At 41.7% G+C, this 24,583-nt stretch overlaps 1 protein-coding gene across 7 annotated transcripts in view; it reads left to right on the plus strand.

The window, feature by feature from the left end:
- Positions 1-24,583, plus strand: part of ADIPOR2 (adiponectin receptor 2) — a 44,413-nt gene that overhangs the window by 16,129 nt on the left and 3,701 nt on the right. For 3 of the 7 annotated variants that reach the window (XM_072035803.1, XM_072036058.1, XM_072035021.1), the window contains exons 2-8: positions 5,582-5,817; positions 18,442-18,561; positions 19,512-19,589; positions 20,400-20,571; positions 21,234-21,420; positions 22,502-22,689; positions 23,916-24,109. In XM_072035803.1, coding sequence (XP_071891904.1) covers positions 5,650-5,817; positions 18,442-18,561; positions 19,512-19,589; positions 20,400-20,571; positions 21,234-21,420; positions 22,502-22,689; positions 23,916-24,109 — 1,107 coding nt within the window. In that variant the 5' untranslated portion in view covers positions 5,582-5,649. 7 annotated transcript variants of the gene reach the window in all.

Below are 24,583 nucleotides of genomic sequence, written 5' to 3' on the forward strand. Positions count from 1 at the left end.
AACTTTTACAGCCTGATTTTTACATTTCTGTCAGGGTACATTAAGAAAACAAGGTTTCCTGTGATTTTTCTTCATTCCCCTCATTCATATGCGCCTTTATTTGGTTTATTTTAAACCTTGTATTTCAGGAGAATATTTGGAAGGCTGCAGATCTGTACTCCTTAATTGAAACAGATATGGCTCATCATCAAAAGGCTTTTTGTTTTCTTAAAGGAAGGGATGGGAATTAAAAAAAAAAAAAAGCTTTATTTCAAGTTATACTCTTGGATCTTTCAATATTACTGCTCGTAAACTTTCTAGATGTGGTCTTCCAAGGGACAATTCACAAATCTGCTTAAAATGTATGGAATTTGTATCTCTTCTGCTTTGCTCTATCCATGACGAAGAAAGCAGCCAAGCAGTGGATACCCCATACCCAGTAAGTGACCTGGTGTGGGTTTGCTAGGCCACACATACGGGGGAAGCTCAACAACACTATAATTCACGTGGCACAGATCTTTTCGGAGTTCCTCTCCCTCTTTGCTAGATTGTGTGCTTTCACCTCCACCAGAAGACAAACCCATGCACAACCAACCAAAAAATCCTACAGCCCCAAACAACCAACGTGCCAGCAGTTCGCTGCTAAACCCAGTTAAATGCTGGTGCTGGGAAGTGAGGGAACCTGCTGTATGAGTTGGGTGACAGGATGATGCCAGTGTCACCTGAGAGTCATTTAAGCCATTGTGTGATGCTACCGAGTGCTGTTGGAGTTGCTGTATCATTTGGGAGGGGCTACTCATGTCAGAACCTCTCTAGCAGATTACAGCTTTCATGACACATTGCATGTAGACTGATCTATTCAGCGTACAACATCACAGTTAAAATAGCCAGAATCAGCTAGATTATATGCAGAAATCCCCTCCGTTACCCCATTCTTAGCACGGTCTGCCTGTAGGTTGTACTGGTAGTACTTTGTATCAGCGCTAACAGTTCTAGAAATGGGCTTGGACCTGTTTTGTTACCAGGGCCTGGACTGAAGGATTCAGGATTTGTAAAGTTAGTCAGCCCATAGGTGTTTTACTGCTCAATCAGCTGTGCCACGTTGCTGCTGTGCGTGTAGCTCATAGAGGAGCGCTGTTCTTGTAGCCGTGGCGGTACAGGGACGCAGGCGAGGCCAAGTTTGGAGGTTGAAATAGCAACTTGTAGGAGACCTCTCATGCACTTAAGCCCTTCTTTAAAAATTAATTGGTGTTGTGAGACATGGTGTAGCCTGAGATTTCATGGTGACCTTTCGTTCTTGCAATAACGAAGCTCTGTTGGGGATGATGAACTAATATTATGAAGATTAGTCCTGTGATGCCCATTAAACATTGCTCATGCTGGTCTAAGGGTTGGCTGGAAGAGGATGAGCAAGGAAAGGACATACAGAGTGGATGTCACTACCTTCCCAAACAGGAAGGCTTCTATCAGGCTATTGATCAATGAGAGGGGAATGTAGAGAGATGACATTTTCCTTCTTTCAAATACTCCAGCTGTAGACAGAATGAAATGGCTCGTAAGGGATTTCCGTGCTGTTCATGGGAGGAACACACTGGGAGGAGCTGGATGTTGGAGAGGTTGCTTCGCCTAGCCAGCGGGAGGTAATGTGACCACCTGGGGACTGTTTAGGAGATCTGTAACTCCTTGTGATAATGTTTAACTACAAAACTGCCCTTGGAGTGCTTTGTTTGCTTGCTACCGTGTGGTGCTGTTTAGCTTGGGTAAAAAGCCAGTCCTTGTGGCAGGCAGTTTGGGAGCTTACAAGGGCTGTATGACTTACCTTGGGGAAGGTTAGTAAGCTGGCACAGGCTTTTCTCTTGAGAATATCCAGGAAGGATTTACAAAGAAACATCATCATCCTGTGGCACTCAGGCTTGTGTAACTCCTCTTCCCCTGTCATCTTGAGGAGTAAAGCAGTGTCCCGAATATGCTCTGTGACTCTGGATGTTGACGACTCTGCCATTGCACAACTGCGGTGAGCTGCTGCAATAGATTTGCCTTCTGAATTTCTTTCCAGCAAGATGACAAGTTTCTGTCTCCAGCCTGAAACTGCTGCTGGCTGTTGTTGCTGTAGGGTTGACCTTTTTGGAGCTGGGGAGGAGTGAGCAGCTGGGGGTGCTAAACACTTGGGCTCTTAGAGCTTCGTGGTGGCAGCAGCAGTGTGTTGGGGCAATGGACCGGTGGAGAGCAGCATTTTGCTTTAGAGCTTGGGGTAGTATTAAAGTCATGAGTCCTTTCTGAAAGCTGACTTAGCCTTTAGAAGTTCTGTATATTTTAAAAGAAGTAATATATATACACACCAACATCTGTAGATGCTTTCCTCAGCTGATCTGAAGCGCAGCAGGAACTCAGTAGTTGATCTAGATGCTGATATTATGCTTACTATATATGCAGTCATTAAGTAGTTTTAATTGTACCTGGCAACTTCCTTTTTAAATAGGAGCTAATTTTAATGGATATTTTTAAGTTGTTGCACGCTGCAAAAAAGTTAAAGGCCTTATATTTGAGATTTAAAATCTCAAAACAACCTCTTCCGACACTGAGTGTTTTGGAGGTGGTTTTTTTTTTTGATTTTCTTTCTTTGAACTGCCCAGTCTGAGGGGCAGAATGGAGCAACGCGCCGCCTTCATTCATTCACAGAACTCTGCCTGTCATCTTCTGGCTGGGTGCTGCTGACCCCACTCAGACTTCATGCTTAGACTTCCTGTTTTCTTAGGGAAAAGTCTTCCCAGGCATTCAAGCCCTTCACTGAACCATGGAGTCACAGAAACCAACAGTAATTAAAGACCATCTTGATTTTCTTGTTCATAATCCCAGCTTGCTTTCCTTCACTTGTGAATCAATGATTTTGGCTGTTAGCACTCTTCGGTTTGCAATTCCACGTTGCACTCAGGTGCATGTTTTTGGCTTTTGTAGTAAGAATTCTGAAGGGACTAAGAACTAGTGATGGTTTTGGACTATTTGGGTAGCTTGTCCTGTGTACTCAGTAAGGATATCCAGCACTGAAACGATCCTGCGTCAAGGGCAGCATGGAAGCAGCTTAATTGAACTGAGTGAGTCCACTGTGATGCCAAGACAGGATGACTTCTACTCACGTGAAGCTAGAGTTCATCCCTCCTGCTGAGGGCAAATCTCCCTGGCAGGAGGTGAAACGCATCTTTTATTTTTAACCCTAGTGATCGCTTGGCAGCGAGTGCTGGTTCAGTAAGTCTTCAAGGCCTGAGTTAAGCAGTCTCTTGGCATTCGTGCACCTTCTCGTATTAGGAGAGCCTTTCATAAGTCCATTGGCCAAGCGTGGCTAAGCCTGCTGCGTTGATGCTGTGTCTCTGCCTTTGAGCGTTGCTCCCGCAATGCCATAGAGGTGTAGGCGAAGTAAGGCCGTGCTCTTAGGCAACGTAGCAGGTAATGCAGCACGCTGCTGGCTCTGGTGCTTGAAGCTGGCAGAAGGAAAAACTAGTATAACTCGCTGGTTAAATGGCTAATGCAAACTGAGCAGTTTGCAACCTGCTGTAGCCAACCTGTTTGAGGTGCTGTGGAACTCAGGCAGGGGTGTTTGCTGCGCCTGTTTGCTTGCAGATGGCCGTTTGCCTTTGTAGACTTCTTTGCTTTGTGGTACAGCGCACTGTACTGAAATTAACCTCTATTAAGTTACCTTTTAAATGTAGTTACCCAGTAAATTTCATTTTTTAAACGTAGCTCTTATTGCATGCTCTTCCTTCTTCCCCTCGATCAGTTTTGGCAAGCTGCAGTGTGGCAGTGTCCCCGTGCTTCTCGCATAAAAATAGAATTGTGAATTGGCCGCTTGAAGCATCACGAAAGATTTCAGTTGTTCTGTAGCCGGCTAAATATTTGTTCGTCAAATCCACGTGCTCAAATTCTTCATCGGGCTTCCTGTGTAACGCTGTTAAAACCATGGCTTAATTCTTGTGGGGTGAGAAGTCCTGTGGCTCTTGGGTTTAGCAAGCAAGCAGATGTGACCATTTCAGGTGTTAGCTCTCTGGGGGAGGTCACGGACCCCGTGGCGGAGCTAGCAGCGAGGTGGGCACGCCATCTGCTCTGCTGGCACCCGGTGAGCTCCCCGTGCTGGGCGCTGGGGTGTGCCGGGGCTCTGCAGGCTGTCACCTGCTCATTAGCAGCTCCCTGCCCTGGGGACTGCCAGGCAGCTGCAGGGATGTCACGTTACAAAGTGCTACAGCAAAATTAACCATAGCACATCTGACAGAGCTGAGAATTACCTTGCCATGGTCGTATGTAAAGGAGATTAATCCCTTAGAGGAAGGGGGTACTTGCTTTATTGGCTTTTGGAAGTGACATTTTACTACAATACCGCCAGTATCAACCCCCCAGCTTATCTTTTTAATTGGTTCTCCATTCTGACGAAGTTCAGCATCTCCTATTAAATGCTAAAATTCCAGTCTAATTATGCGCTCTGGCAAGTTCAAGCTTGTTAGATGGGTTATTTTCATGTTACGTTAGTCACATCGAAGCACTTAAATGCTCCAACAATAGAATGATACCAAGTGAGTATTAGTACAAAACGAAGAGCTTCTGATTCAAAGTGACTCTGCAGTCTGTCTCTGCCGAGCACTAACTCATCCTGCTGGTTTCTGGCATTCTGATTGAAAAGTGCCCTGGCTGCTGTGCCTCCCAAGGCAGCTTCTGGCTGGCTGCTGCAGTGCCACGCAGTGATGTACCAGATAAAGAGGTAACCACTAAGCCTCTTAGACAAGGGCTCAGATTAACAGGCTGGCAGCAGGTAATTTTCTGCAATTTTAATTAATCTTTGGCACCTTAAGTTAAACTTATCCCATATTCTTTTTGCAGTTTTATAAGTGTAAAATATAGTTAATTTTCTGGGTAGATAGTATGGCTTATGGTTTTCTGGGGAATTTATCGATTCCCAACAGATGGGATGGGATGAACGGTGTCTACAGCTTTCTGGCGTAATTCCTTGTACAGGTAAAGGTACAGACCCACTCCCAGCAGTAACTGTGAACATGTTAGTTCGAGCAGTGGGAACAACATGATGTCTGTGTACTTTTGCCCTCCTTTAAGTCTGGCTAAAGCTAGTTGTTCTTGAGCTCTGCTTGCTACCAACCACACAGCTATACCAGTACTTAATGCCCTGGTTTTAGTGAAACCTAGCCCAGATGATTTGAAATGAGTCTCATAGCCACAAAAAGCTGATGGCTCTAGAATGCCTGTGACAAGTAATTTATTTATAAATACTACCAACAGTCCAGTGTTTGCAAGTTAGTGAAAAATAAAAATAGTTTGTAAAAACACTGTTGTGCTTCTGTGAATGTACTGTGAATCTCTGGAGCTCGCTTTCTGTCATCTTTCAACTTAATTTCAGTTAGGATACTGAAGTGTTAGCACTCACAAGATGAGAATTCACTTCACAGCAGCGTAGAAGTCTATACAGATGGTTTTGTGGGGATTTGGGCACATGTAAAGGCACTCGTCACAGCTGTCTATCAGCTTTTCGGCATGCTCTTTTTCCAGCCAGTTTGTGATCTCCATCGTAACTTCAGTTTAGTTATATGAACTGTTTGTCTTTCAGAGTCAACGCATCATCAGCCAAACCGAATCAAGAGGAGGCAGGATATTTGGGACGGCTCCCAGCATCTCATGAATGAACTAACGGAACTCGATAATGCTGGTTCTCCAGAGCCGGTCCTACGGCTCAGAAAGGGACACATGTCTGGCTCAACAACAACCCAGGCAGCCTCGGAGGATGACAGCTCTGAGCAGAGGCTTCTTCTAGTGGAGCCACCTTTGTCTTCTGACCAGGAAAATGTAAGTTCTGCGACTGTTAAGTTTGCTGGGATAAATGAGTTTTGATGCAAGTGCTTCACTGCTTTAAGTTACAGGACTGCAAACAGAGAGTGCACAACCACTTTATGCCTGTTAAATAATTGTAGCAAAACCAGAAGGATGCCAGAAATACTCAGCTGAACGCATGAGAATTTAGGTGACAAGCCTTGGGCATAAGTGTAAGTGTAGCAGCTTTGTGTTGCATATTCGTGCCTCGAAAAATGGAGGTCATACTAGTTTGCTCTCTGCTGAGACGCAGCTTGTGTCAACAGATTTCTGTTCTGCAATTGCCAGTTAATTGCAAGTGAAAGGCGAAGATAATATTGACTCTAGCTGAATATAATCTGAACCTTGGCTAATTGCTATCCTCTTGGGGATTAGGGCAGAAAAATCTGCTTGCAAGCAATCTTGTTGGAGGAGTGACTGTACTGGATTAGACCAAAACTCCCCAGTGCTTACTATCTTGTCTCTGACGGTAGCCAGTAACAGACTTCTAAGGAGAGGACAAGGATGGGGAAGCATGCTGTGTTGCTCCCCAAGGACGCTCTCCCAGCTTTTAGCAGTAGGATGTTCACAGATTTTCTGAGCCAGTGGCAATGTTTCTGAATTTTTGGTGTGCGAGCCTTTGGAGAACTTAGGAGGCACAGCATCCTGTGGCAAGGCATTCCGCAGCTTAATTAAATGTTGTCGGGAGGTAATGTCCGAGTGCTGGACAGAAGTACCTTCTGGTTAGAGTTTCAGAACTGTAATTAGTGCTTCTCCCAGGGTATATACAGATGAATATCGGGTCAGTTAAGTAGAAGAAGCATTCATCTTAGGCTTACTATTAAATTTATCGTGGTTTAATGAGCTGACAGTATCGGTTTAGTTACAGCAACTGTGTTATTTAGCCAGCAGCAAAAACATGGTGATGCTATGTAACAGTCTTCAAGGCAAAAGAGTTGGGCTGTTGCTGTAATTGCATTTGCCACGGATTTGGGTTGTGTGCATGGACTGCAGTCATGGTTTACTTGACATGGTAAGTCTGTGTTAGGCTGTCTTAACCTTATTAGTCTGAGAGCCCTTACTGAATTGAGTGTAAGGTGTCTGTGTAATGAGAGTCAGGTATTCATGGCCAGGAAGCTGAGCCAATGGGTGTACAGTGCAATAACTTCTACAGACCATTCTCAGTATCGTGATAAAAGGAAATAAAGTCTTTTTACTTGTATTATGTGGAAAGTCATAAAATGGATAATATGCGAAGTGCTAGTCAATAGTTTAATTTGCTAAAATTAGAAAGGAAAAGAGTTGTGCTAGCAGGTATCTTGAACAGATGTGCATTTCTCTGACAAAGTGTTTGGTATCATCCTTTGTGAAGTCTGTTTTCATTCTTATCTCTGACTTTCCTGGTTGAATAATATGAGTTACCTGGAGATGGAATAGACAAAAGTAAAAGTGCAGTCTGCAATTCATTCTATACATTTGCTTAGCTAAATAGACATTATTTCACTGAGTAAGTATTCATTTTTTTAGAATTTGAAGTAAAATGGTTAAAGTACTTTCATTCTCTCCTCTGCTTTTTCAGGCATTCTTAGCATGATTTTGTCCTTATGACAGAAGTATATGCTGCTTTTATTTTAGTTCACTAGGAATATTTAGCTCTTTTGTTTGCTGTCTTCCCTCTTTCCCAGTCTCTTAAAATGCTGCCACAGAAATCTGGTTTTGCCTCTTGGACCTGGCTGTTCTATCTTGAACTGCAACACATTCTCTGCCCTGTGTGGCCTAAATTTTATTTTTGTATAAATATACTTTTTTTTTCAGCTTAAAGCTGTATTCCTGTTCTTTGTGACTTCTTGCTTTTAGAACTGTGGTATCTTTTAGACATTTTTTCTTTTTAAAAAACTGTATACTTGATGCTTCAGATAGAGCATCCCAAAACTCTCTGCTGTCAAATGTACCAATGTTAGCTTGCCAAATGGCCTTTTATTATGTGACATACTGCAGTGTTCTAAATAATCTGGAAAATGCATTGTGCTATGTATCTTCCTCTGTCTTCAAAAGCTGTTGTTCAACACAGCTGTTACTCAGAAGCATTGATATACAAGCTAGGATTTACTTTTTCCACTCTACTGTACATTCTGGCAATGTGAAACTCTTTTAGAGAGGACTTCAAAAAGATGATTTTGTTCTGGTTTTAAAGAGGCTCCTGTTTAGAGAGCAGAACTGAAAGGTTACTGCTCGGCTGTAGATGGAACAGTGACCCATAAGGGTTACAGGCACATAAGCTAAATACAGTCTTATAAAGGGACTCAAGTGGTGCCCAATATATTAGTATTTTAATTGCCAAATACTTTCTGCTTCGATGTGGTTGCAGCAATCTAGGAACTCCTATGCTGGTGAAGGAGAGTGGATGAGAGCTATATAGTGTATCTATCAGAACATCCATTGTATTTTACTAGGCTTTTAAATGTGTCTGCTTAAGACAAGCTAATGATATTGGCTTTCTTTAATATTGCCTTGCAGGTGTATATTAATCGTTATGATATTTCCTTAAAATTTACTGTGCATAAAGCTTGAGGCAGTAATGTAAAATACGTGTATTTTTGTCCTGTGATAAAATTGTTTCCTTTTCCTGTTGCTTGCGTGCTAACTGTTGATCCTATTAGCCTATTTATTTCACTGCAGCTCTGTTATTTATATTAAATCCGCCACAAACTCTCCTACAGGATTCCATTTCTTCTGCCTACTTGCAAATTCACTTTGTACTCCGCTCGTAGGAGGAAGCTATCTGAGCTCATAAGAGGTGGTAATTGCTTTTAATGAATTATTTTAGTAGTCTTTCCTTAGAAAAGGAGGTTTATGGATGCGTGTCGTGTATTTTGTGCAGAATTACTTCTCTACCTCCTCCACGGCTTGCAGTATCTGTCTCTCTGTAATTTTGATGGTCCAAAATATTGGTCCTCTTCAGAATGAAGCATCTTTATGGAAAAAAATATAGGTGGGCTTGAGAATTCTGATGGACTCCTAAAAGCTAAAAGCTGTTGAGGCTTTGGTGTACCAGCAGATGTACCTGGGTGGCTGCATGACTGAACTAAAATAGTACTAAAGATTCTTCCTGTAAATTGTGGCATTCACTGAGAGCATGTAGCAGAGATTTATCACAGTACTGAGCATGCCTACCCAAAATAATAGTAAAACAGCTGCATCCATTTACCAGTGCTGTTAATCTGCCAGTTTTATAGTGATGCTTACAAGAAGATATGGATCATATAAAATTAATATTCTTTACACAAGAACCTCTTAGTCTCCTTCATCCGTGGTTCTGTTCCCTCCTAGAGTGTTTATACATTCATGGATTATCTATTCTTTGAAACAGATACTTGAAGGTGGGGTAAACTTCTCACTAACTTGTTTAAACATGCAATTAGTGTGGTGCAGGTGAGTGGTGTATGCTCTGTACCTTTGAGAAATAGCGACTGTGTATCTGGATGTGAAGGATTTGGTGGTAAGAAGAGGATCAGGCAAGCTGCAATAAGTCTTCCTTTCAGCAACGCAAATTTGTTGCATATATGTGTGCAACTAAAGCGTTTTTCAGCAGGTGCTTCCCTCCTGTCACATGCTGGATTGCTTAGCCTGCCTGACGGCATCTTTTCTCCTTCCCTAGTGTGTCTCAACTGCCTGCATAATTCCAGCAGTGATAGTTCCCAAAGAAATCCCTCTTACCGTGGCTTTGTTACGCTGATGTAATCAAATATGGGTGACTTTTATAACCTGATGAATGGGCTCTTTATGCAGCCCTAGAAACCTGTGCTTGACTTTCTCCTTTTCTACTATAATCTGTCAGTGACAGGAGGTGAACAGAAGAACCATTTTCTCTGCCTTGATTCCATCGGTCAGGCTTTCACGTTCCTGAACGTTGCTCCCTTTCAGGCACTTGGGGCTGTGTTGTGCTGCTGTGCAGCACAGAAACGTGCCCTTGAAGTTGGGACACAACGCCCTGGAGTGTTTGATAACAAACAGTAAGGGTTTGGGAGGAGGTACACACAGCTCTCAAGTCATCTAAAGGGGCAGAAGAAACTTGGGCAAATACTCGTCTGGATTGCTTCTCAGGGAGCATGGGTTTTGACTTCAAGTGGGAATTACTTGACCCCTGACAAATTCATGGTACCAGCGTGTGGCTACAAGAGCCTTTCCAGGGGGTGAAGACCAAAGTGATGTGAAGGAGGAACACAGAAGGATATACCCGGTTTTCCAGGTATAAAAGAAGAGGTTTAGAATAATTGGAAGGTGAGCAAGTAACTTGGGGTTTTAACTTGAATTGCAGAACGTAGAGCCTTTTCTGTTACAGAAGTATATTATCTACAAAAATAGTTTCGGTTAGTGACAAAGCCATGCTTGCATATTCATGGCATTGTTAACTTGTCTTTATGATGGATGCTAGTTGAGTGAGAATGATTCAGATAGTCTTGTAGGCCAAAGCTAGTCTTAAGAATAGTCTTTCTGGAACTTACATTCATAAATTTTGACTGTCTTAACTTTTTTTTCCTTTATAGACCTGCTTGCAAGTTTGCTTAGTTTGAAACCACTTTACTTTCCGTCTAGCATTTACTGTTGTTACTTGGAGTTACGATTAAAAACTTGGCTGCTGCTTCTGCCCTTGCTTCCTGCATTGTGTTGCAGGTTTTGTTGTTAGAGATCATATTTTGAGTGTGTATGGGAGGGGCCTGGCGTAACAGAACTCGAGGTCCTACCAAAATGTGTTTCTTTCAAAGCAGATCATACTCAAAATTGCTCATTCTGCAGATTTCTTTGACTTCTCGTGTATGTCCATTTTCGCAGCTCTTGGGAAGGAATGCTGCTATTTGAAAGCACGTGAATTGGCATTTTATTTCAGGTCAAAAGATCTTAACATCTGAATTCTCCTTCAGTTGCTGTTCTGAGTGCTGCAAGTAATGCGTATTTTGCTCAGACCGCTAGTCACTGGAGCAAGTACTTGAATCTTGTATCTGTCCCTACCAATATGCCCTTTTTTGTACAGCAAAACGCTTCTGCGTGTGCAGAGCGGAGTATCTCCGGGTATTCCTGTTGGAACAGTACGAAGACATGCAGTACATCTATGGAGATGGTTTCCAGGCACCACAGGCTTGAATTGGTTGGATGCTGATGTATCCTTCACTGGGAGTTACTAATGGGCCTGGTTTATTAACAGGCTTTTAGAGCTTGAATGTCAGCAGGGGAAAAAAAATAGAAATGTTGACTTGGTCAACCATGAGTGGACAGGTTTCTGCCCAGAAGGCTGGTAACATGGGATACAGCTGTGACCGTGTGCCTGCCCTGTCTCCCAAAAAGCTCTCCTGAGTTGTCGAGAAGGCTGCGGTAGGTTATGCTAGCTGGGTTCAGCTGTCTCCTCCTAGTCTGGGGAGCCTTAGCTCCTTGAGAGGGGGAGTACTGGTGCTCTGCTGAGTTTGCTGCCTGTCAGCTGGGATTGGAACCATTGCTTGCTGTGTCCTGTGTTGAAAGTAGGAGAGGGAGGGAGTGGTTTTATTTATAATTCACTGGTACAGCTGCTTTCCCGGACAAAGGTTAGATTCCACAGTTTTTCCCTTTGTTCTCGGGGAGATCGTATCTGCCTGATTTGGGCAGTAATGGGGGAAGTGGCAGCCCTTCAGAGCAATAGAAGAGAAAACAGTATTGTACTGGTGGCTTAAAACCTGCATCTTAAAACCTGACAACTGTTTTAAATTGCTTGACTTTACTTTAATGTTAAGTTCAGCAATACACTTTCAGATATTTTTTCCTGTGTTTTTTCCCCCCATAAATCCAGCACACTTGTTTTCTTTTTTCCTCCTGTCAGGATTAACGTGATAAAGGAGCAGAAAATGGCACAGGAGAATCCTCTGCAGTAGATACAATTTTTTGCAGGCTTTTCTGTGAAGCGTAGTAATGAGGACATGTGGACACTGAGGTCTTTGGTCCATGTCAAGTACTGAGCATCGCTATAAAATCAATAGTTGCTAGAGCTTATACATTCAACAAATCCTATTCATCTGAGGATGTTTAATGAGGGAGCTAGTTCGAATAAGGGTGTGCTTGCTGAAGCCAGTGTGACTTTGTCCTGTTTGCTAAACAAGTGTTAAACCTTGGTGCTTGTTTTTAATAGGTGCCAGCAAGCAGCCACCCGTGACCAGTTGTATAAAACTGTTTCCAAGTGCTATATTAAATAGGCTGTAGCTTTTATGGGAAGGTGACCCACAAAGGAAAAATACCAAGCTACAGGAACCTCCAACTTAATGTTTTGACCAGTAGTCTGCAAGGGTCTTTGGCACCGAGCTAATGAATGACTTTTTTTTTTTGGTATGGTGACAGCAAAAACAGCTTAGAGGGTGATGGTGGTTAGCCTTTTGGACACTTTGGTGTGTGGATGTTTACAACCCTGCCAGATGAGGAGAGAATGTAAACTCTAAGTGACAAAGCTGTTTTAAAATAACCCGGTAGGTACAAAAGGTAAGGGGAGTCAGGGAAAAGTGCTGTGCTTTTCCAGTTAATTACTTATAATCCAAAGAACATAAGCTGACAAAACTCTGGGAAAATGTGCAGCAGCTTTTTTTAGGAGAAATTGCGTGGCACCGCCTATCACTGCTTTCCCCTTTCAAAAGGCCAGTTGGTAAAAGGTCAGCTGATGGGATGGGCACACAGGAGAGTTGCTGAAGAAAGCAATCTGGATAACTGGGGGAAAAAAAAATAGCCTTTTTTATTATAGCCTTCAACATATCTTGGCCATTATGCTCAATGCTCTCGAGTTACTGAATCTGGCACGTTGCCCCAAGAAACATTAAATGACTTGAATGTCATGTTAAACACTATTAATCATTCATCCGATGAGATCAAGATAAACAAGAGCAAGATCTCCAAGTTCACGTCTAGACTTTGTGACTTCAGTTTAATATAGGAGATAACAGTGGTATTGTAAATGAGGCAATGTATGTTTTCTAACTTTATTTTAAGAAGAGAATTGTATACAAGTACTGTGTTGTATAATGTCCCATGACTGAGTGTTACTCAAGACGTTTGCTTTATTTTTTTTTAATTGTCTTGCTCATGAGACAATGGTGTGTTCATACTGAGGCAGGATTCTGGCTGGATGCAGATCAAGAAGAGAGCAGGGGAGCATCTGTCAGCTGCTGAACGAAGCAACAAGAACTTTAAAACAGATTCAGACAGCATCGTGCCTTGGAAACTCCTGTGATAGTGCTTTTAGGGCCCCAGTGACATCTTGATAATGAACTGGTATCACAAACAATTGAGCTTTGAGACATGGGGTTTCATTAGCTACAGACCTTAATACCTGCACGTTGAGGTATGTGTGCAGTCCTCAAGTAACCGAGGGGTGACTTTGAAGAGGAACCTGTCACAGCACAGTTCTGCCCTTTCCAGGGTCTTGGCGACTTGTATTGCAGCTTAATAAACAAACAGAAAAAAAAAAACAAACACAAAGCTACCAAAGTTCTCAAGGTGCAGTTGTAAAAGCTGCTGGAAGTTTTGGGAATATAACAGCCTGTGGAAGTGGGTATTAGCATAACTTTCTGTAATCCATACTTGCCTAGGTTCTTATGCTTCTTTCTAACTGGTTAACTGTACAGGAGGGAGTGGAAATCATCTGGCATCCAACTAGTAAGCATTGAACTGAAATGTGGCCATGAATATGATCAACAGTAAGCATTCTGTAGTGGATCAATATAAAATGTTGCTGCTGCACTAGCTCGAACTCCTTAAATCTCTTGGTTATCTGGACCATCTTAATTATTTAAGGAGAAGCTCACCTAGCAGAAATGTGAGCCATTTCTGCCAGATTAATATTGGGTCAGCAAATCAACCCAAGGGTCAGAGGAGTGCCAGAAGCAGTGCAATGGAAGATGGAGATGAGGGGGATCATCACTTTTGATAGAATAGGCTTTTTCGGTTGCTTTGTCTGACTTGCTTCAGTTTGCACGCTCTAATGAACAGATGGAGGTTTTGCTAGCAAAATTGCAGTCTAAAGTGGTGAACGAAAGAGCTTGCTTGTCACTTGTGCAAGGTAGTAGATGTGTAAATACTCAAACTTTCAGTAAATCTTTACACTTGCGTTAAGAAACTACAGGCCTTGGTAAGCTGTACTTTTACCACTTGAAGTCTCGAGAGCACAACTTTCTCAAAAGTAGGTAAAGGGTTTCTGAAATCTTTCGCCACTGCAGCTTGACTCCTGACAGGCTTTCCTGTAGCGAGTGTATTAATAAACAGAGTATCTGCTAACAGTTAGGAAGGGGATAGTACAGAAAATGTTAATCTGTGTGAGAAGGGTAAGCTGTTGTAGTAGACAAGAAGTGTATTGATTTTACCAGAGCAGGTTTTACTGTGTTTCTCTGTCTGTAACAAGATCTTTGGCTATGTGAACTGCCTTTTGGAAGGTGTTCAGGCAACAGATTCTTGTCCTTAATGTAAACTTCTGTTACAACACAAACAAACAACTTTGTGCTAGTGCTACAGAAGAATAAGATTTCAATATTAAAATAAACTTACCTCAGGATAGGCGCTGTGCAGCTGAGCTCTTAGTGAGGTTTCTTGCTCTTGCTTGCTTCACTGCTCTAAGTCTTGTTTTTGGCATTAAGCCTTTTCCACCCCTAGCAAAGTACTTTGAAATTCTTGTTTAGAAGGTGATCTGTCCCTGGAAGTGTGCTGCCTCGGCTTCTGGACAAAGCAGTATAATCAAATCTAATTTCCACCTCTTTCTTTTGCCTTCTTGTCCATCACTGCTATCACACAAAGAATCTGGAGAGCTTCCCAAAATAAAGTGCATATGGATCAGTAAATCAGTAAAACCTTTTTCTTCCAACCATTGTCACTCATCCTTCAGTTTTAGTTTATTTTCTGGTTCAGTTTATTCAGCTCGGGCTGCATTTATGCTTCTGGTACGTAATTGATGTATCATTAGGTATCTGTACTATGCTGGTAGGTTGATCACTATGAATTTGCAAAGGTGGTTAGTTTAAAATTAGAAGGATTGCTTAGTATTTCCATAGAAGTGTCTGGGCCCTCTCAAGTATACAGAAGCCGTGATTTCTGGTTTGTGTGGAAGACTGATTCTGGGCATTGCTATGCATGTGTGGCAGAAGAATGACAGCTGACAATTACTCATTCCAAGAGATTGAGGGGTTTTGTTTCAAAATCAAATATTTCCAAATGCTCTAAAGACTTGCTTCTTTTAAGAGCATTCTCAACTTCTGATTAAGTTAGACAGTGCAAAAAAGCATCTGAAATATTACCCAACTAGAAATCCTCCTAAGCACCAACGTGGAAGGTACAAAGGCAAAAAGGATTCCACAAGTACTTGCTTCAGGTTCTACCCTACTGCATTAAAAAAGTGTTGTTCTGGGTTCCAGTTTAATGTAAGTTGTCAGGCAAGTGGGATTATTTACCCATTGTTTTCTCCAGTTTTAAAATACTGATTCGGTGGCCAGAATTTAGAAATAGTTGAAAAGAGGTCCTAAAGCATATGCTTGCTTATGTTATGTTCCAGAAGTATTTTTGCATTTCTGATACGGTCAGCCAAAGGAGAGAAAACATGGAAATCATAAGATACAAAGGAGCTCGTCCCATTGGAAACCTTGCAACGATAAGCCCTCTGAACAGAGAAGTGGTATCGTTTTCTTCAGTTGTTGTCTGAAGAATCAAAGGTCAATAGACTCCTTCAGACTTCCAGATGAAAACTGGCGTTGGTGTTGCACTCCAGCTATGTTTCCAGCTTTCCAAAAAGTGCAGTTTGCTGTTCTTTCTAATGGCACATGGGGGGAAGGAGTTGAGAGAGGACAGATGTTCCAGAACAGACCTCATTTTTCTTCCTTACCAAGAAAAGGACTAAGAAGCTGAGCTTTAGCTTTTTCCTTGAATGCTAATTTTGCAGCTTAATGGCAGGAAGGAGATAGTAAAATCAATTCCATTTTCTGGCAGTAATCTGGACTGTATATATATGATATGAATTCTTTTTATCACTAAAAAGCTCACTAATGATTTGTTTGTAGGCACGTTGCCAAAATGCAAAGATTTTGGACTAGTTCATAAATAGCTGTGCTCTTCGAGCTTTACAGTCTGTTCAAATTAAACCTTCCCATCGTTCTAGAAATGTGAGTATGTGGAGAGGGGGAAATGAACATTTTTTTGGCTTTGAGTCACTGGACAGACTGCAATGAATACAGGCTTTGATTCAGTAAGGGAATGGACCTTTTTTCCTTTAGTCCACCCGGATTACCAACTTGATCGCTCCGTTCCAGCTGGTCATTGTGTGGTGCCGGGGCAGAGACTATTAGGGCAGCTGAAGCCATAGCAGTGCTTCTTGTAGCAAGTGCATCGGGACGTGGATACCAGCCTTGCCTTTCTATAAGGGATTTTCTTGGAACCTGAAGATTTCTTTGATTTGTAAGATTACACAGGTTATCATAATGAACATCTAATCCAGACCTTGAGTAAATTATTTATGATATTGAAACTGAGAACCCTAACAGAAGAGATCCATCAGCAGAGAAGGCCAGTAAAACTGGTGGTGTGGGAAATACATCTTAGAGTCAGAATGAAACCAAATTTGTTTTTTAATAATATGCTATCTAGCCTAACAGGACTTGTGCCTATTTTAGAAGGGTATTAAATATAATTGCATCCGTATTGCCTGATGGCTTTCTCACTAGAATTAATGGGATAAGCTAGGCAGTGGGAGTGTATCTACTGCTGCTTTATACTGCTCTAGGATTTGCCTAAAGCTGATCAATATTTATATCAATCTTTTGATATAAGATAAGAATTGTATGGTATAAAATTGTCCAGACTTGCTCAGAGGTGGGATTGGCTGGAATGATAAATGAAGGTAAGTAGATAGTAAAAGTAATGTGGTTTTATGTGCAAAGATTCGCTCAGTCAGTTGAGTTGCTCTAATGTGGACAAATGGAGAAGCCATACAGAGCATACAAAGGACGTATACTATGTATTGTATAGTAGAGATCCGTGTTCTGGATAAGCAAAACTGCGTCAAGAATGATGTGGTTGGGGGACCTCTTTGAAAGATGAAGCTTCAGTGGCTGCTGCATTGCTCGTGACCCTGTGCTGGTGGGGTTATGAGCAAGTAATAGCATGTTATTCCTCCCTCTGGGGGTGGGGGAGAAATAAAATTGAAGACTCTCCATAGCTTTCTGTAGGTTTAAAGAAGTCTTCTTTCATTTATTAAAAAATGAAAATTTTAAGAGGCTTATTCAGTTTGCTTGTTGGTGGAAATATAAGACGTTACTCTAAGGAGAGTCTTACTCTAAGTGTAACGTGTGACAAATGCACAGCAAGATCTTCTCTTCACTCAAAACTCAGGGTGCTGACTTCAATATTACTGGTAATAATTAATGAATTGGTTATGTGAGGTTATATGCTTGATTTCCAGTCACTTTAGACTGCATTATTGATAACAAAATGTTAATCTTGATAAGGGACCAGGAGGGAAAATGAGTGTTTACCTTGTGGTATAGGGGAAGCCAGTCTCCATAAGGGTTGTGGGGCTTTTTTGGCTTGATCATAAGATGTGGCGGCTTTCTACGTCAAGCCTGAAGTGTACAAAAGGCTCATTCTCTCTTTTCTGGCTTTCCTTGTTTACCTTGGAAGCTGGAGCCTTGAATGGAATCTTTGATGGGCTGTGAGCATTGATGAGCAAACAAGAGCGTAGGACTATTCTGTCCCCACCCAAAAAAAAGAAAACTATAGTGCATCTGATGTTGTGGCAAGGCAACATAGGGTAGAAAATTACTATACTAAATAACTCTTTCCTGTATAGTTATTAGTAATGTGGATCAACTGACTTGGTGGCTTTGTTTGCACAATTCTCTTGGTATGATCTCCAGAAGTCCCTTCCTTCAACCTCAACTGTTCTGTGATAATGGATGTTGGGTATTTCTCTTTAATTTTGCTTAAAACTTGGATGTCTGTACGCAGTAAATGCAGTAAACTGCATTTACTTGAGAACTTGCCTTTGCCTAACTGGCAGAAGTAGCTTAGTAGTTTCTAGAATAGCTTGAATTTCAGACAAACGAGTGAATGTCCATTGCTGGATTACGAGCTGAGCAGAAGTTTCAGTTAAACACAATAGATCTTCAGATTCAAACTAAAAATTGAAGTAAAAGCATTTATAGCAAGGTAAATGGATTCCTTGCCTTGCCTTGCTTTTATTATCTTAAAATGCCAGATATGTTATAGTGGTATTAAGGCAGATGTAGCGGCATTGAAACATAAAATAGGTAGTAAGCCTTCCCTAGGGGTGGGTTAGACGGCAAGCCTCAGGCTCCATATCTGGGCTTTAATGAAGCATAACTTAGAGGAACATATACTTTCACCAGGTTTGGAAGAAAGCAGTATAAAATGGATCAGGCATGTGAGTTGTTCTCAGATATATGAAAATGCAATCTTGTTTTTTTGGCTGGTTATTTTGAATTCCTTCCTCAGTGGAGGACAAGGAAACAAAACTTCTTTATTTGCCAACACCTTTAGCAATCATAGTTCTGTATGGAAAACAACATCTTTCTCTGTTCGTTTTCCTAAAAGCATTTTCTTTTTTTCTCTCCCCAGAGTTCTGAGGATAATAACCACAATGATGAGTCACCTCAAGAAGAAGAAGGATTTATGGGTATGTCACCTCTTCTACAAGCCCATCATGCTATGGAGAGAATGGAAGAATTCGTGTGTAAGGTAAGGGCCTGTGGAAACTGCCAAGGTAATTTCCTTGTTCAGGAACTTCCAGTGGACAACAGACTATGTGTGCAACAACAGTGCTAATGTGAGAGAGAGCAGGTACACACCATCCCTGAATGGGCATCTCTCGTTATAACTAGTAGCATTGCAACTTCCCTTGATCTCAGTCTATCATAAATGAATAAATTGGAAAGCATGGAACAATAGGGGTTATAAAAGAGACTCTAAAGCTGATCGTGCAACTGAGGAGCCTCTCTTGAGAAACACCTGTGAGTGCAAAGCAGAATAAAAGCCTTCTGCTTCCAGTGTTTCTGGTTCAAGGCACTTTCATTTACAAGGTCATTTTTTTCCAGGCTTCTTTAGACTTGCAAATATTTTGCTTTCCTGGCACCATTTGCATCCATTGTAGAATAAGCTTTGTCCCTGACTCGAATAGAAAATGAGGATGTATTAAAACTATATATGTCAATCCATTGTAGATTTTGTAATTACTGACCTTGGCTCAAGTTTTGTTACTTTTTAAAGCTACGGGGTGTGTTCTATATCAGTCCTTGGACCTCCTTTCTTGGTAAAGGAGGTGCTATCCCTTTATATGCTTATTCCTACTGGTTTTATGAACTACTTTAATATTTTTACAGAGGGAACCAAGTTACTTGTGGTGTGTTTTTTGTCTGCTATGCATCTTTTTTCCTTTTTAGATGCTTTGTAGGGTGGATTGTGTAAAAATAATTTTCTCCTGTTGTTCCTACCTCAATTGAAATCCTTGTTTTATGAAGTAAACCAGTTATTTTTTCTTGCTGAATGTATTTAAGCACCTAGTCTGTAACTGGGACGGTTATTCTAAGTATTGTAGTCTTGCTTTTGCGAAGGAGTGAAGAGAATGGACTTAAAAACTCTAGGCTCTTGATGTTGAAACTGAAATAAGAATGTAGTTTTTTCAAACTTAGTGTTGCAGGATTCTTCAGGCTCCTTCCTGTATTACTAGCCAGACGCCAAATCCAACGAACACTGCAGAAACAACCCCGGTACATAAAGCACTTCCCCGATACCCCTCTGCTTGGTGGTGCTGCTTCTGAAGCCAAACTGAAGACTACATGTATCTTAAGCCACTGAAGCAGCGCTAACAGCCATGCACACTTTGTTCATTTGGAACCAGCTACAAGAATAGATGTGTGCATTTACATTATCTCTTCCTTTAAAGAAGAAATCTGATGGAATTGAGTCATGGATCTTTTGCCCTAACTGACCTGTCACTATTTGTTCTGGGAGTGTGGGAGAACTTTTTTTCCAACTTGGACAGGGGTTTGGACACTTCTTGCTGGGCTCTTGCCACTTCATGTGTTCTGCCCTATATTAGCGTTGACGAGTAGCCTTTTTACTAGACTGCCCCCAAAAGCCAGCAGATACACAGTCAGGTTGTCTTATGGTTCACAGGACAGGTTTTCACTTGTATTTATTTTTTGGAGAGAGCTACGTGTAGGCTTCTTCAATTAAACGGAGAGGTTGATATGTGAAAATCTGCTTCATAACAGAACATGGAAATAAATTAAATGCTTTCCCTTCATTAGTAGTAAAAAAAAAAAAAAAAAAAGGCCCAATAGATTTCTCTTTCTGGTGGTGCAGTTCAACTTCATGGTACTGTTTTCAGTAGGGAAGTGTGACTGAACAGTTCTGTTTCAAGAGTAAAGCCTCTTCCCCAGAGACATCCCATCAGACCCTTTTCAGTTTATTACACTCCTACATTAACTCTAACACTTCTACTAATACGGGTTTTCTGACTTTTGCCTTATTTGAACTCAGTTTCCTGTATTTAATCAAAACCTTCCCTCCTCTAGGTATGGGAGGGCCGATGGAGAGTCATTCCCCATGATGTTCTACCTGACTGGCTGAAGGACAACGACTACCTGTTGCATGGACACAGACCACCCATGCCTTCCTTCCGGGCTTGTTTCAAGAGTATCTTCAGAATACATACAGAGACTGGTAACATCTGGACACATCTTCTAGGTACTGTCAATTTGCCTTCTTGTTTTGAGAGCAAGATAGAAGGGGGTGTGGGGTGGTCAGCATTATCATTCCATTAGGAACCTGTTAAATTAGCTTGGTGTCCCTCTCCTTATTTTCTTCCACCAGGGCTGGATGGGGTTTGTTAAAATTCATTTCAGTTTTATTGAATGCCATATTTAAGGAATTTCCTGATCACTAAAAGATTACCAGTAGATGCTCTTTATTTCCAAGTGTATAAGTGTTAACTGAGATCCTTCTTGCCACGAGAACACACTTGAATTGCAGCTTGTATGAGTCGTTTTCAGCTTGTATGAGTGGTTTTCAGCTTGCAAGGAGCCTTGAAGGGAAAGGATTTCTTCAAACTATACCATTCTCATTATGCAGCAGACTTTTTTTGTTGTTTGAGAATGCACAGCCAGTTGTCAGGCATCTTGCAAAACGAGTGAAAATACAGAGTCCATGCAAGTCTATATGGCTTCAGTTTGAGACAGATGTGGTTGGAATACATAACTGAAGTATGGAGGAACTTTATTCTACATGTATGCTACTGGTTGTCATGTAGTTCCCCTGCTTTGCACTCCTGTACGTTAAAGTCATGATTTTTGAAAGAAAAGCTCTCAGTATGCACGAACTTGACACCTTTCTGCCGTATGTTTTTTCAGGATGTGTGTTCTTCCTGTGTCTGGGAATATTCTACATGTTCCGGCCAAACATGTCCTTTGTAGCACCTGTGCAGGAGAAAGTGGTTGTTGGATTGTTCTTCTTGGGAGCCATACTCTGCCTCTCCTTCTCATGGCTCTTCCACACAGTTTATTGCCACTCAGAAGGTGTTTCCCGGCTCTTCTCCAAGTAAGTGCCTAGAGGACAGAGCGAGCCAAATAGGAAACAGTTGGGAAAACAGGGCTGGAATTTATGCCTGGCTCCCCAGTGTAGGAGTGGTTCACTGCATGACTGCTCTGAAAATTTTGGAACAGAATTGAGCAGAGATTCACTGCAGTTTCTTCTAATAGTTCTTTGTTTCAGCATGGGTTTTTTTATGCTGTCTCTTTAGTCTTAAAACTGTTTCCTTTTCTACTGTTCAGCAGGTGTGTGCATGCATCTTGCTGCTGTAAGTAATACACCCAGAGCTTAGTTGTAGGACTTCAAGTTTTTAATGCAACTATCACTGCTTGTCCCTTCAATTATTCTGGGTACCTCTGAATCTTAAACTTTCTTCTGTAAGACAGCTCTGATAAGTATCGAGGTATCTTGGTCTTTTGGTTTTACTCCACATTCTTCTGTTGGGTAGCTGCTAAGGATCTCTTATTTCTTAAGATTACTCAACGTGGGATTATGTAATCTGCAGGACCACCTCTAAAGTAACCCGGCAATTAAAATCCCATACTACAGAATTAACCCAATCTTCTCTTCTATGAGCATTTTATCGGGGTTTGGTAATAAGCAGTGGCTGTGGGAATTCCTTTCTTCATTGGTCCCTAGAAAAGCAGCTTGTTTGAGAAATTGTGACATTATTCCCCAGTGGTCACTTAAGCTGATGCCTAACAAACCCTCACTTGTCAGATTCTAAAGAGTTTGTGTTGGCTGTGCTCTCACAAAGTACTGTGCCCTTCTTTGTGTTCAGAGCATTTTGTGCTGCTTTTTTTCCTCACCCAAAGCTTAAATCTTGAGTTTCCTTCAAAAGGCCTTGATCTAAAACCTGCTGCATGTATTTCTGATGGCTGCTCAAAACTGACCTTACGTGCTCTCGAGATGATACATTGCTGTAGGAGGGCACTGGTGGAGGAGCTGCAGTCAGGAAGTTAGTTTGCATTAGTGAGAAATACTTGCTTTCGTGGTGAGTAGCAGTCTGTTGGTCTGCTAGAAAGAGTGTTAGTACGGGAACTTCGAAAGGCTTACGTTTCCTGTCAAACTGATTTTTGTTTCCTTCTAGGCTGGACTACTCTGGCATTGCACTTCTCATAATGGGCAGCTTTGTACCATGGCTGTATTACTCCTTCTACTGCAACCCGCAGCCTTGCTTCATCTACTTGATTGTGATTTGTGTCCTGGGCATCGCAGCCATAATTGTCTCACAATGGGACATGTTTGCAACCCCTCAGTACCGGGGTGTAAGGGCAGGTAAGACCTGAAGTTAATTGTTTTGCTTCTAGTCTGCCTTCTTTCCTTGCTTTCTACTTGTCACTGCAAAAAAAAAAAAAAAAAAGTCTTCTCAGGACTTAGAGCTTGATTTTAGAGACAGATAATATTCTCCGATTGGGAACTTGATGGGTTTTCTCAGTGTTGCTTATAGCCAGCTGGATGCACAGATAAGGGCTGGTGCGAGTCCTGGAAGTGCATTCCTGAAATGGACAGTAACACGCAGTGAGGAAGGGAGGAGTACGAAGCATTTCTAGCAACTTTGCTCTCAAAAAATGGTTGACTGCTTGGTGTGTGTACGTGTATATTCCTTCTGCTATTTGTTTTGTTTCAACACCAAGCTCTGACACTAGTAAATCATTCAATGATTTCTATTAATCTGAATAATTTGCCTAGATAAAATAATTATTTAGGACCAAAAGCCTAGTTTTTCTTGTCATGGGATAGAAGGAATGAAAACAAATTTGTTTTCATGTTCTGGGGTAGAGAGTAAGAGAAAGCTGCCATGGGCAGTTACGGAATATGAATACAGCTGGTTTGAATAGAAATATTTCTTGTTGCTTAATCTGAGTGTCAGTAAATACAGTTTTCTTGGACAAACTATTGGTGTACCTTCAGCGAGTTCAGCCTTCTATACTTCAAATAATCAGTGGGTGATGGGTCATGATTATTTTCCTCCCTATTCCCCTTCCCAACCTTTTTTCACCAAGGTTTCTGTACTTGCTGATGAAATCTGAGTAAACAACATTCTCCTATATGGCAGGCGAGGCTCATGTGATGTTTTTCTGTTTACTGGGATCGTTTGCACAGAATATGATAAATAATGTCTTTGTTTCTCCTTGTTGTCCTGCTCTTGATTTGCTAAAGTGTAACATAATTCATGTAGTCTCAGTGCCCTCTACAGTCCCAGCTGTGTAACTGGTGTAATATATGTTAAAGCTGGCAGACACGATCATTAAATGAAAAATTTTAATATCTGCTGGAACACTTAATTAAGTAGCTTCTGGTATATGAAGGAAATCTGTGCATTCTTTAACTTCCCTCTGTTAAAGCTACCTCAGGGACCTCCAGCTTCAAGAGTTGTCACCTTTCTTCTGCTTTGGCCAATACTGAGTTTTCCTTCCACTGCTTTTTTTTTTTTTTTTTTTGTCTCCCTTCACTGCCAGTGTGTTCAAAGCTGACTCTCCCACATTTTCTTTACCTCCCAGGAGTATTTCTAGGTCTGGGTCTTAGTGGGGTTATTCCCACCCTGCACTTTGTCATCTCTGAGGGGCTCCTGAAAGCAGCCACTATGGGGCAGATAGGCTGGCTGGCACTCATGGCATGCCTGTACATCACTGGTGCTGCACTCTATGCTGCCCGCATCCCGGAGAGATTCTTCCCTGGCAAGTGTGACATCTGGGTGAGTCTACGGAATGACTGGATGAGGAGACCAATGTGAAAGCTGGTTCCCCTTGAGGCTGGAGGATGTTGTATCAATGGTGTTTTTTTATTATTGCAAGTACTAAACCACTGCACCAGGCACACAGATCTTAAGGGGCCAAACAACTGCGGGCTCTCTGAGCCCAGCCTACCTAGTGCCTCTCGTGTGGAGTTATCACAGCTCTGAGTTAACTGATGCCATACAAGTTCAGCCCAGCACATGTGCTAGATAGCTTTAATAGATGGGTGAGACACTTCACAAGCCTTTTTGTTTCTTTCATATCTTCACCATGTCTGGCTTCTCATTTTGTGAGGCCAGGGGAAACACTGGATAGAACCGATAAAACTTTGGCCCAGAAGAAAGAAAGGTGGTGTGGGTAGGGAGGAAAAGCTGGGAGGAGGGCTAGGGTCATGAAGACTGTGTTGTAGATATCTGTGGGAAAGGTGCAAAGAA

This window comes from Anas platyrhynchos, chromosome 1 (genome assembly GCF_047663525.1).
Source record: "Anas platyrhynchos isolate ZD024472 breed Pekin duck chromosome 1, IASCAAS_PekinDuck_T2T, whole genome shotgun sequence".
NCBI lineage: Eukaryota > Metazoa > Chordata > Aves > Anseriformes > Anatidae > Anas > Anas platyrhynchos.